The sequence below is a fragment of the Pipistrellus hanaki genome (genome assembly GCF_964339955.1).
Source record: "Pipistrellus hanaki genome assembly, chromosome: 2".
Taxonomy (NCBI): Eukaryota; Metazoa; Chordata; class Mammalia; order Chiroptera; family Vespertilionidae; genus Pipistrellus; species Pipistrellus hanaki.
This window is the reverse complement of record NC_140504.1, coordinates 88,210,257-88,222,511: the sequence shown is the minus strand read 5'-3', so window position 1 is coordinate 88,222,511 and position 12,255 is coordinate 88,210,257. Positions and strand designations below refer to the sequence as shown.

At 42.5% G+C, this 12,255-nt stretch overlaps 1 protein-coding gene across 3 annotated transcripts in view; it reads right to left on the bottom strand.

Moving 5' to 3' along the window:
* ROBO1 (roundabout guidance receptor 1) overlaps window positions 1-12,255 on the bottom strand; it is a 988,403-nt gene that overhangs the window by 410,723 nt on the left and 565,425 nt on the right. The window contains exon 1 of one of the 3 annotated variants that reach the window (XM_084875895.1): window positions 5,116-6,164. The exons of the other annotated variants lie outside the window; for them this stretch is intronic. Within the exon in view, the coding sequence (XP_084732021.1) occupies window positions 5,116-5,170 (55 nt within the window). The 5' untranslated portion in view covers window positions 5,171-6,164. Of the gene's footprint in view, window positions 1-5,115; window positions 6,165-12,255 lie in introns of those variants that run through there. 3 annotated transcript variants of the gene reach the window in all.

Here is a 12,255-nt window from a genome sequence, read left to right as displayed (position 1 = left end):
AGAGAGTCATCTGTGAACAGCAGTCAAGCAGAAGGCTCATCTACGACTAAATGACCCCAGCCCATATCCAACCCAGAGGGGAAGAGCAACCGGGGGGAAATGATGGTCTCTCCCTGATGAGTGCCAGTTATTTGCCTTGGTCTTAGAGCAAAATCTTTCCCCAAGTGTGCACGAGAATGGAATTCATTTTCCAAAATACAACTTGGAACTTCTGCACATCTGCATCACTGTTTTGACTTCTGTTCAATCACTGCTTTTAAAAGCATGCCAGAAAAGGCAGATTCGATAAAGGCTGAACATGAGTAGGCTGGGTGTAATGAATTCATTGTCTTGCCTAGTGATCTAAAGTTTTACAGGCCAGTTACTTTATGATAGGAAGGGGAATGCTTTCCTTTCAAAATCCTAAGTGCTCAAACCACATCTTATTTAGGTGGATTTTTGGGGACACGTTTTAAAATAAAAAATGATTGAGCCACAAGGTTTCTGGTTTAAATTCTTCCTCTCTCCTTTTTAACTACAAAAAGTGCATGGTAGTTAAGAATTTTAGAATCAACTTCATTCAAATCCATGCTCCTCCACATCTCCTAACTCTCAATGATGTATTTTCCACAACCATAAAATAAGGGTAGGGTAATATTTTACTAATAACAGCACCTATGCCATAGGATTCTTATAAGCATTAAGATAATAGTGAGTGTTCAATCCTATATAATAAAAGGCTAATATGCAAATTGTCTGAACGGCAGAATGACCAGTTACTATGATGTGCACTGACTATCAGGGAGAGCCGCTCAACACAGGAGCTGCCCCCTGGTGGTCAGTGTACTCCCACAGGGGAGCACCGCTCAGCCAGAAGCCAGGCTCCCAGATGGCAATTGCAGTGGCGGTGGTGGGAGCCTCTCCCGCCTCGGTGTCAGTCAGACATCCCCCAAGGGCTTCTGGGCTGCAAGAGGATGCAGGCCAGGCTGAGCGAGTCCCTCCCTCACCACCCTCCCAGTGCATGGATTTCATGCACCAGGCCTCTAGTAAATTATGATCATACCATCATAGCAATAGTAGGAGTTATTGTCATAAAGTGTCTTATAGGACCCCAGAGATCAAAAGCAATCTCATTTTTTAATTTCCTTCTTTTACTTTGATTAGTCTGTTCTAAGCAAAGATGTTATGATATAGAAGATAAAAGATAACTACTTAGTTTTTACTCTATATATTGAGGTAGTCAATATTCTAAAGTCTTATTAAATGTAGCTCTAAAAAACTAGTCTATGAATTCATGAAAGATTTAAACATTTCAAAATGTATTGTTTATAAAAAAAATGAAAAATGTCTACTTTATGTAGTTGGTAAGTACAGAGTATATATGCTGACATCAAATTTTCAGAAATCCAGTTTTCAGAGATGCTTTCCAAGTTGTGTGTGGTCAGAGGGTACACTTAGATTTTGGCTGCTCTACTTCCACTCCACCTCTTCCTATATTTTTAAACTAGCTAAATTCTGGTTCTATTTTTGGTTTGACTCTCCTCTTCCCCCCAACCCCCACTCAGCCTTTCTTACTACCAAATTTCTTAGTTTATTCTGAAGATGAATTTTTAGGTCTAATTTTTAATTGAATAACAATTTTTATTTCCTTATTTTTCATATTAAAAAAATCAAGCTTGCAAGGCCGTTACACTTTTATTTTAAGAAGTAAACATGTTTTTCAAGGGGCTGGAAATTGTTAACACAGAAGATGACAAGTCAAGACTCAACTATTTATGATCTCCACTGGTAAACTGTCATTCTGTTTCCTCCAATTTATTCCTGTTGCCCAGTATTTTCCATGATAGATATCTACTCACTGTAAAGTATATAAACAAGCAAACAAATGCCATGTGCTAGAGGACCTACTATCAAGATGTAAGAATATTTTCAGTGCTACCATAGTATTCAGGTAAGTATATTTAAAAGCCAGAAAGTTTATAAAGATAATAAGAAGAAATTATTAGAATTACCAAAAAAATCTTGCCAGAGAGGGAGAGGAAGGAGGGAGAAAAGAAGGAAGAGGGAAGTAAAAGAGATAAATGACCTAGATAAGTGGCTCCTACAGTGCAACTCTTTTCTAAAAAAATGTTCCTCTTCAAAAACAAAGAAAACCCGCCCTCCAGAAGAAAAAGAAAGAAGGGGGGAAAGATAGCACAAATGAACTTCCTCTTTATTTGAAAGTCAGTTCTCACTTTAAATTTGAATTGAAATTCATTCACTTCTTCACTTAAAAGCAAGTTTGAGCAACTGGAGTTGAGGGGAGGAAGTCTACGAAGGAACCACTTCCTGAGAGATCACAGGGTTCTGTTTTAGTGCTTCCCACCCTGCTCTCTTCACCAAAAGTCTAGCTATCCATAGAGAAGAGCTCAGATATACAATCACACTAAAAAAAAATCACCTTAAAAATGAATTTTTAAAGAAATACCTATTTTTCTTCAAAATGTTGGTTTCCTAGAGTAAAAAAGTTATATATTATAGTATTGGGTTAATAAAAGAAAGGCACCACAAAGCAAACACATACTCTTAAACATAGAATTTGATGTTAAGTACGCCATCAACACATTAAAATGCAGTTTATAATCTGTTTGAAGAAAACTATAGGACTTTGTTAAGTTGGCATCCATGATAAAAAGAAAGAAAAGAAGAACTGACAACCAATAGATGCTTTTACAGGTTAAATCTTGTTGAAGGTACCTTACCCCCAGTGCGCTTTGATTTATTTAAGCTCACCACATTTCTCTTAAATACACTCCATTAACAAGTGATAGACTGTGATCTTATGCTTGAGGCAAAACATGAAACACAATCTTTCAAGAACTTCATTCATTCCCTGACCAGGTGTCTTGAGCACGCCCACATCTACTTCTCTGAGTTCTGTGAAGTTTTATTCAAATCAATAGTGTGGCTTTAGACTAGCACACTGCCATGAAATCATCCCAGCAGTCTAATAATCTGACTGGTCTCTCAAGTTCAGATTCACAGCATGAGTGTAAGCCATCAGAGGAATGATTAAGGGCTTCAGGTTAAATATGAGAGAGCACTTCACAAATGCACTCTGACCTGCAGCCTGGCCAAAGAGGAAGATAAGCACACCTACAGGAAAAACCCCAGGTTTATTAAACATCCTCAGTGGCTTAAATAGAGAGTTAAATCAGAAAAAAAACGAAGCCAGGAATCAGTTTAAGTCTAAGATGATAAATGCCTCATCTATTTAAATTATAAACCCCAGATACTAAACTAACTACTAATCAAATTATTAAATCTGAAAGGACAGTAAGCCCCCTCCCCAGACATTTTTCCCAAGTAAAGACAAAATGTGCACAGGAAAACAACCAGCTTTCAGTATTAAATACCCTCCCTATTAGTGTGACTCTATCTTTAATCTACAGCCATGATAAAATGTCCCAACATATACAAACTCAGCTCAAACAGTGACTAATGACCATTAATCCCCCTATCTTCAGTAATCTGCCCCTCCAGTCATTTATCACACTGACACTTCACTTTACACACGTGAATAAACTTTAACTGAGAAGGTGAATCAACAAAAATCTCAAAGGTATCTGAAGCTGTAAATTAAACTAAGGGGAGACACAGCAACGAGAGGCAAATAGAGAGATCAGATCTTAATGTTTTTGATTTGCATGCATGGCCAGTCTTGGGGTGGGGGAACTATTCAATCATTCAGATCTGCAAACTAAGAAAAAAAAAGCAAAAAGCTACATTGCAGAAAGAAGTTGGAAGTAAAAAGAGGTGGCCCCCAAGACTTGGCTTAATCTATTGATCCATCCACTGTAACAGGTCAAATATCGGAGGCTGGAACTTCAGTATTCTGTTTTCCTCACTTTAATGAACTTCTTATTTAGTTTAGTTGCAAATGTCCCTGAGCTGAAATTATTGTAGGAGTTTATTTGCTATTATTTAGCTGATGTGCATTTTTCTTTCTCATATTTCATTAACTTAAGTAAAAATCCTTGGTCAAAATATAAACCATAGCCATGGAGCACAAAAAAAGCTCAAACCAAACTTTCAAAACTATTTCATAATCAAGCAAATTGAGTGACTTTAACCTATAGGCCCTGATGCAACTTGAAGCTCAGTATTCCACTATACAAAATTCCCTGAGGTGCCGTGTGTGTGTGTGTGTGTGTGTGTGTGTGTGTGTGTGTGTGTTTTAGGGCCTGAAATCAGATCCTTGATTGAAACCAGAATCTACCAAAAGGAAAGAAAGAAAAGTTGCGTCGACTCTGTTCGCCCACAGCAAAAGTTTCTTAGGGAGTGTAAAAAAAAGCTATTAGTAAGTGTAGATACAGTGTATTCTCCAATGTCAGAAGGATCCCATTGCAACATCCTCCCAACACTTCATCAGGGGAGTTTCAGCAATATTTAATTAATCCCCCAAATCCTAAACTCAACCTTCTGTTTTCCTTTGCCAATGAAAATTCCCAGGCAATTAACTGTTCCCTTTCAGATACTTGCAACCGCCTGTTTCCTTCTAAACCCAGCCAGGCAGAGAGGCTAGTTTATATCCTACCTTAGGAAGGAGTTATTTCCTGAAGTTTCTACAGAATCAAATTTAATTACAGACTTTAGTTACATAAAACAACTACTAATAACCCCTTGTGCTCGGAGGAGGAGGGGCGCATTGGAGGACCAGGTTCTGGAATGCAGGCGGGTCTGGGAGACACAGGATCACCCCGGCGCACACCTCGCTCCCCTAAGGAAGCGCCCGGGGATGAAACTCACCACGGCTCAGCCTGGGGGCCCCAGCGCCCCGCCAACTGCGCCTCCTCCTCCCCTTGAGCTCAGACCTGCGTTTGCCAAGTGACCTGGGCGTGCCCTGAACTTGGCAAAAACCCGAGGTCTACAATGAGGCTTGGGGGGGTTTGGATTAGGGGTTGGGGGAGGAATAGGGGTAAAGGGACGACCCAAAGTACGAACTAGAAACCGTTTTGCCCGAAACTCTTGCAGGGACCAAGCTCCTCCGGCCCTAGGAAGGAGAGGTCGCCGAAAGGCAGTTTGGGGTTTGATTTGAGAAGCGGAGAAGGGGCGTGCAGGAGGGATGCGGGATGCAGAGAGAAGACGCGAGGTTACCTGAACAGAGACATATCAATCCAAAGAGGTAAAAGTGAGCAGGCTCCGCGATCATTGTCCTCGGGTGGATCCTGCATGCAGTCTCATGCCACGAGGAGGGTGTAGAAGTGGAGTCCCCGAATTTATGAAGCCACACCACACGCAATATACACAAAGGCTTAATATAAGCAACGTGGGTTAATCCGCCAGGAGTTTTCGGGGTAAATTACTTGTCGACCTTTCCGGACGCCAGTCGGTATCGCGGAGCACTTTGCGGACTAAGAATCCGGAGGTTTGCCTTCTCTGGCTCCCAGGTTTCCGGGGAACCTCGGCCACTTCCAAGGACCCACCAAAGAGAACAACAAAGAGGCGAAGCGGAGCAGCAGCGGTGCGGTTTCCTGCCTCCCGCTCCGGCCGGCGGAGCCTCCCGGCGTGCGCCCCACTCTGTGCGCCGAGCGCCGCGGCGAGGGCAGGCGCGGGGCGGCGGCGAAGTTGGGGTGCGAGAATGAATCGGGGAGGCCAGAAAGTGCTGCTCCGTCTCCAGGCGAGCCGGTCAGCAGCTGGCCACTCCCGGCGAAGGCAGGCGAGACGGCGGCGGCAGCTCGGGGAGACGGGCTCGGGGCGCCCGGGGTGCGCCCGGGGGACTGCGCGCGCCGGGAGCGGACGAGGGGGCGGTGCGGCGGCCGGGGCGGGCCCCCGTTCCCATCACTGGGGCGCCGCGCAGGGCGCCGGGCACCGCGGCAGGTCCGCGGACACACGCTCGCCTGCCTCGCGCCCCCGGCCCCGGGCTGCGCTCAGCATCGCCCCGGCCCCTCGCCCGCAGGGGCGCGCGCGCGGCACCCCGAACTCCCGGGGCTGGGACGCCGGGGCGCAAACTTTCCGAGGGCGGCTGCCGGCGCCCGGCACCTGGAAGCTGCGGAGAGGCAGGTCCCGAGCCTCCCCGGGGCGGCGGGGACCGGCGAGGAGGATGCCGCCGCGGGAGGGGGCGCAGGCCGCGGCGACACAGCGGAGCTCCGCCGGGACCGGCCGCGTCCGAAGTTTGTGCTCTCACGCCGCCTCCGCTCCGGCTCAGTGGCCAGTGGGTTTCCCCTGGCGTCCCCGCGGCTCCCGTTTCCTCCCTCTCCTCCCACCTCGGGAGCACTTAAAGGGGCCGCGCGCTGCTTCCCGGGCTTCACTCCATCCTGCCTGGCAAGTTCTGGTCTTTAATATTTCATCCCCACGCCAGAGGTGCCCGACTGCGCCCTCAGGTGAGAAGGAAACCGCTCAGAAGCTGAAATCCAAGCGGATGGGACCTGTCTTGTTTCTCTCGCCAACCCCAGCTCCCCTGCACCTTTCTCCAGATGGAACCTCCCAGCCAAAGACTTCAAAAATCCTCCTGGTCCAGCTTAACCTCTTCCTCACTGCTCCCAGGAGTTGGAGAAACTCTACCCCTCACCCTTCTCCATCACCATTAAAAAAAAAAAAAAAAAAAAAAAAAAAAAAAATCAAATTTAGGCAAACGAGCAGTTAGAAGAGGAGGATTATCTAGAACAACGATTTTCAACTAGACTGCCTCAAGAATTTTTAAAACATTCAATACCTGACTTTTCCCCTTAGATTGTAAAAAAAAAAAAAAAAAAAAAAAAAAAGACAGCAGGCAACACAACAATATCCATCTAGTGTGAATTAATAAAAGTGATACCTATTTTTGTCATATGGGCAAAAATATATATTTTTTGGTGCACCACAGAATTTAGTAATTAGTTTATGTGTGCCATAACATGAAAAGGGTTGAAAATCGCTGGCCTAGATTGTAAGTGAGCACTCCATTACAATGATCACATTTTGAAAAATTTTTATATTTAGGTGAGAGAGGGTGGGAGAGAGAAAGGAGAGGAGTATCAACTTGCTGCCCACTTATATGTGCATTAATTGGTTGATTCCTGTATGTGCCCAGCGAGGACGGAAGCTGCAACCTCGGCCTACCTGGAGAATGCTGCAACCAACTGAGCTTCCCAGCCATGGAAGCTGTAGCTGTTGAGGTCCAATTCCAAGGGGCAGGGTGGGCTAGGGGTCTTTTCCTTGCGACTCACTGGAGAGCCTCTCCTTCAATGTCAGTGACTCTGAACAAGTATTAGAATGTTCACCAGGGGCCCTGGCCCGGTGGCTCAGTTAGCACCCCATACACCAACAGGTTGCTGGTTGGATTCCTGTCAGGACTTAGGTTGCGTGTTCCACCCCAAGTTGGGACACTCAGGGCACATACTGATGGATTTTTCTCTCTCATATTGATGTTTCTCTCTCTCTCTCTCTCTCTCTCTCTCTCTCTCTCTCTCTCTCTCTCTCTCTTTCCCTCTCTAAAATAAAATAAAATACTCAGGTGATTATTAAAATAATAACACTAGAATGTTAGCAAGGGCAAATCAATTAAGGAAGAGGAACAAATGCAAAAGCATCCTTACTAATCCAGAGTTTGTTATTATAAGAGAAGCAATTCAGCATTTTAAAACCAAAGGGAGTGGGCTTTGACACCCCATATATCCACCCTGAAATCCCAACCTCCCAGCTATTAGTCCTGTTATCATACCAAATATCTGTTTTCTGAGAAATAGGGACTCTTGAAATATTCACAAAATATGAACTAATCACACCCAAAGCAAAACAAACCTAACACATCTGATGGGCATTCTTGCATTCATTCATTATTCATTCTTGCTATTCAGTAAGAAACTGTATGTAAAACACCTGAAATATAGTGAGTGTACAATGAAGAATAGGTATTGTTATTTAGAACTATTTTTAATACATTATTATCTACAATGTTATATACAATTGCTTCAAAATGATTATTTGGTACCTATCAGGATACACCAGGACCTGCTTGCTCACAGTGGTTGTATCTGGAGAGGAGAAATTCATGACAGATAGAGAGTCTGGGATGGATTTACTCTTCTCCTATGTTTTTAAGTGAACACATGCATTACCTAACAAAAGATAATCTTTTAAAGTAAATTGTACACTCATTTTGGTTGCTGCTGGTACAGCAACTGCCCTTGGAATAGCATTTTTGTAGAAAGAAATATGTGGTTAGCAATACCTATCTCTGAAAGTGAAGGATAGTTTAATCCTGAGAAAGCTGACTGAAAATTCAGTAAACATGCTGGAGATAAGTTATCAAAGACTCCAGCCAAAATCCAGCAATAAAAACAAGAATGTGCAGTAAATGCTGAAAAAATTTTAAAAACATGCAATACCTGACTCATTTCTCTTAGATTGGCAAATAAAAAAAAAAAAATGGCAACAGCCAACACAACAATAGCAATCTGGTGTGGATTAATAAACATGATACCTATTTTTGTCATATCGGCAAAAAATATATTTTTTTGGTGTGCCACAGAATTTTAGTAATTAGTTTTTGTGTGTCATCACATGAAAAAGGTTGAAAATCGCTGACCTACAGCACATCTAGATCATAAATGGGCACTCTATTAAAATGGGAACTTTCTTTTAAATGCTTTATATTTCAGATAGAGAGGAAGGGACATTTATAAAAGGGTATTTAGTGAGAAACATAGACTGGTATCTTTTTTGTTGGGATAAGATGTGCTTTTAAGATAAGCTTGCCTGGTAATAGAGAAGAAAGAAGCTAAAGCATGGAGAGAGAGAGAGAGGAGAGAGAGAGAGATCTTCAAATACTCATATCATGTGAGTGCATTTAAAATAAAGATTTGCAACTTTCAATTAATAAAGGAAGTCTATTTTTGAATATAAAGTAGAATCTCTGGAAGCATCCCTATTGCATTGTCCCTCCAAACAAGGTCTGTCTCCTGGTCTCCCCGTTTGCTAAGATTTCCCAAGGTCTCCAATGCATACATGTGGAGCCTTTCTTCTTCTCCTGCCTCATCCAAAGTGTGCTTTTGTAAAAGTGGCTTATGAAGACCTTTGTATTCAGAAGATATTAGAGCTCTGTATTAAGTGAAACTCGATGTACCTGAGAACTACCTTTGGCTCACTCTCTTACCCATGCAAACAACAACTTAATAAACATTGTCTCTGTGCAAAAAAAAAAAAAAAAAAAAAAAAAAAAAAAAAAAAAACAAAAAACAAAAAACAGTAAAGGGCTCTATAGGGGCAAGATTCAAACAGAAACCCATTCACCAGGACATCAGAGCTCATACTTTAAGAAGCTACACACACAATGGAAGACTACACTGCTGTAAAAAAGAAGGAACTCCTACCATTTGCAACAGCATGGATAGACCTAGAGAGCATTATGCTAAACAAAATGAGTCAGTTAGAGAAAGATAAGCATCACATGGTCTCACTCATTTGTGGAATATAATGAACAACATAAACTGACGAACACAAACAGATCCAGAGACAGAGAAGCATGACTGTCAAATCTCAGGGGGAGCATAGGAGAGTGTAAGTGTTAGGGGGAGAGATAACCAAAGAACTTGTATATAATCATGCATATAAGCATGATCAATGGACACAAAACTAGGGGAATGAGGGCACAAGCGGGGGGTGGGGAACACTATGGTGGGATAAGGACACATATGTAATACCTTAATCCAGTGTTTCCCAAACTTTTGACATATGTGTACCCCTTCTATAATTTTGGTAACGCTGAGTACCCCTCGTACTCATGAGAACGTAGAATTAGGCGCAGCTAAGCACGGTGCAGTGCATATCCCCACCAAACTCTTCCCGTACCCCTGGGGGTACGAGTACCACACTTTGGGAAACACTGCATAAATAATGAAATAAATGAAATAAAAGAAAATTTTAAAAAAGCTACACAAGTTCCAAGGTGGAACCTACTTGACTAAGTGAAAACAAAGTGTCATTGGAGTTAAATGACAGCTCAGTGCATTCCTGGAGATGGATGATCATAGCAACGCTCCCATTGTTCCTCCTGAGCAGTAGGTTACCTGGGAGAATGCGTGAAATGCTCAATGTGCCTGAGTGTATGTGCAGGTGTGAGTGTGCACACATGCTATGGCACCTGCACATGCCGGGTATTCAGGCAAGTGCAAAATAACTTTGACTCAGTCAGGCTGATTGGTTAGAAGACAAAGAGCAAGGTGAAGAGATGGTATCTTAATTTGCACTCAAAACCCTATCCTAGGGTTGGTCTGAAGAAGTCATCATGGATTCTGAAGTTCTATTTATAGAATTACTATTTTTAAATGTTCTTTAAAAAAAAAATATATATATATATATATATGTGTGTGTGTGTGTGTGTGTGTGTGTGTGTGTGTATTTTATTGATTTTTCACAGAGAGGAAGAGAGAGGGATAGAGTCAGAAACATTGATGGGAGAGAATCATCAATCAGCTGCCTCTTGCACACCCCCTACTGGGGATGTGCCCGCAACCCAGGTACATGCACTTGACCGGAATTGAACCAAGACCTTTCAGTCTGCAGGCCGACGCTCTATCCACTGAGCCAAACAGATTTCGGCTAATTTTAAATGTTCTCTTTATTGATTTCAGAGAGGAAGGGAGAGGGAAAGAGAGATAGAAACATCAATGATGAGAGAGAATCACCACCCTCCACCCCCCACCCTCCGCTTACTGGAGATGGAGCCTGCAACCAGCCATATGCCCTTGACCAGAATGGAAACTGGGACCCTTCAGTCCACAAGCTAAGGCTCTCTCCACTGAGCCAAACCAGCTAGGGCCATTTAGAGAATTCTGATCTCATTTGGAGCTAATGAAATTTAGGATCCCTAGAATGTGTTTTTGAGAATTTTGAGGAAACCTGAAAATAACACATCAGAGTGTCCCATGAATAGAGGCTTCTCTGAAAGCCAAAATTCTGCAGCAGTCGGAACTCTTGGATGGGTCTGATCTGTTTTTATCTTTTATAAGGTTACTTACCGGAACTGGGGAAATAACAAAACCCCCAGGGTCTCTGCAGGGATTCCAGATAGCACTTCTCAGATCAGGTGGAGCAGGGAGTTTCTAAGGAAACTACAAACCAGAACATTTCTCTCTTCCCTCTTAGGAAGAAGCTCTAGAACCAGGGAGCCTGGGATGCCTGCCGGAAGTTGCCAGAGATCTGCTGAGAAGCAGCATGATGCAGGGTACACAGAGGCTGTGCTGGTTCTCCAGCATGCTTTGTCCTGCTCCCCGGCACGAAGCTTAGCAATCTGTATACAAAATTGCTGAACAATCTGTAATTTTTGGTTTCTAAGTTAATGAACTGGGATGAACGTTTGAATAATGTAATATTTGAATATTTTCTAAGTTTGGATATATAAGAAAGGACTTATTTTAGAAAGTAACCTAAAGTAACCCTCATGAAAATAAGCTCACATCTGTTGGAGCATGTATTGTGTTTTCAGAAGACTTGTTCTTTTAGTAAATAGTAAAGTGATATACTGATATTGTAGTAATATCATGCTGATATTGTTCTAATATCTTTAAACTCCTACTCCTGATAATTAAGAATTTTCAGTTTTCCTCACTAAACCTCTTATGATAGTTACCTGGGGGAAAACTTAATTTTACTCACATAAATAATACAGTATTACTGATTCTAGATGCCATACGTGACAGCAGCAAGTCACATGTAATAAATCACATATAGTAGGATCTAGATTTTTACATGCAATAGGAGTTAAGGCAGAAATAAATGATTTAGGGTTAGAGCAATAAAACAAAAATGAAAGAAAATAATGATAGGTAGGATTTTAAAATATGTGTAGCTTTATTCTTATTCATGAGAGTGAATAAAATTTACTATGATGATGCTTTCTTTCAAATGTACATAGGGCTGTTTTTGAAAATTTTAAATATATTTTTTATTGAATTCAGAGAGGGAGAAAGAGATAGAAGCACAATGATGACAGAGAGAGTCACTGAGGGGCTGCCTCCTGACACCTCACCCTGGGGGTTGAAGCTGCAACCTGGGCAGGGGCCCTGATCAGGAATCAGACTGGGACCTCCTGTTTTGTAGGTGGATGTTCAAACAGTGAACCACATCAGCCGGGCATACGCTCTTTTTAACAGCGTTACTTTTGTTTTTTCTTTCTCTGCCTTTTAGAATAGGGAATTATGTGCCCCAAGCCAGGAACCACAGAGAGGAGATTTCCTGGGTTGTCTTTTCTTACTAAAATAAAGACTCAGGCATCGCCACCTGAGCCCATGTTATCGTTGTTTTTCCCCAATTGAT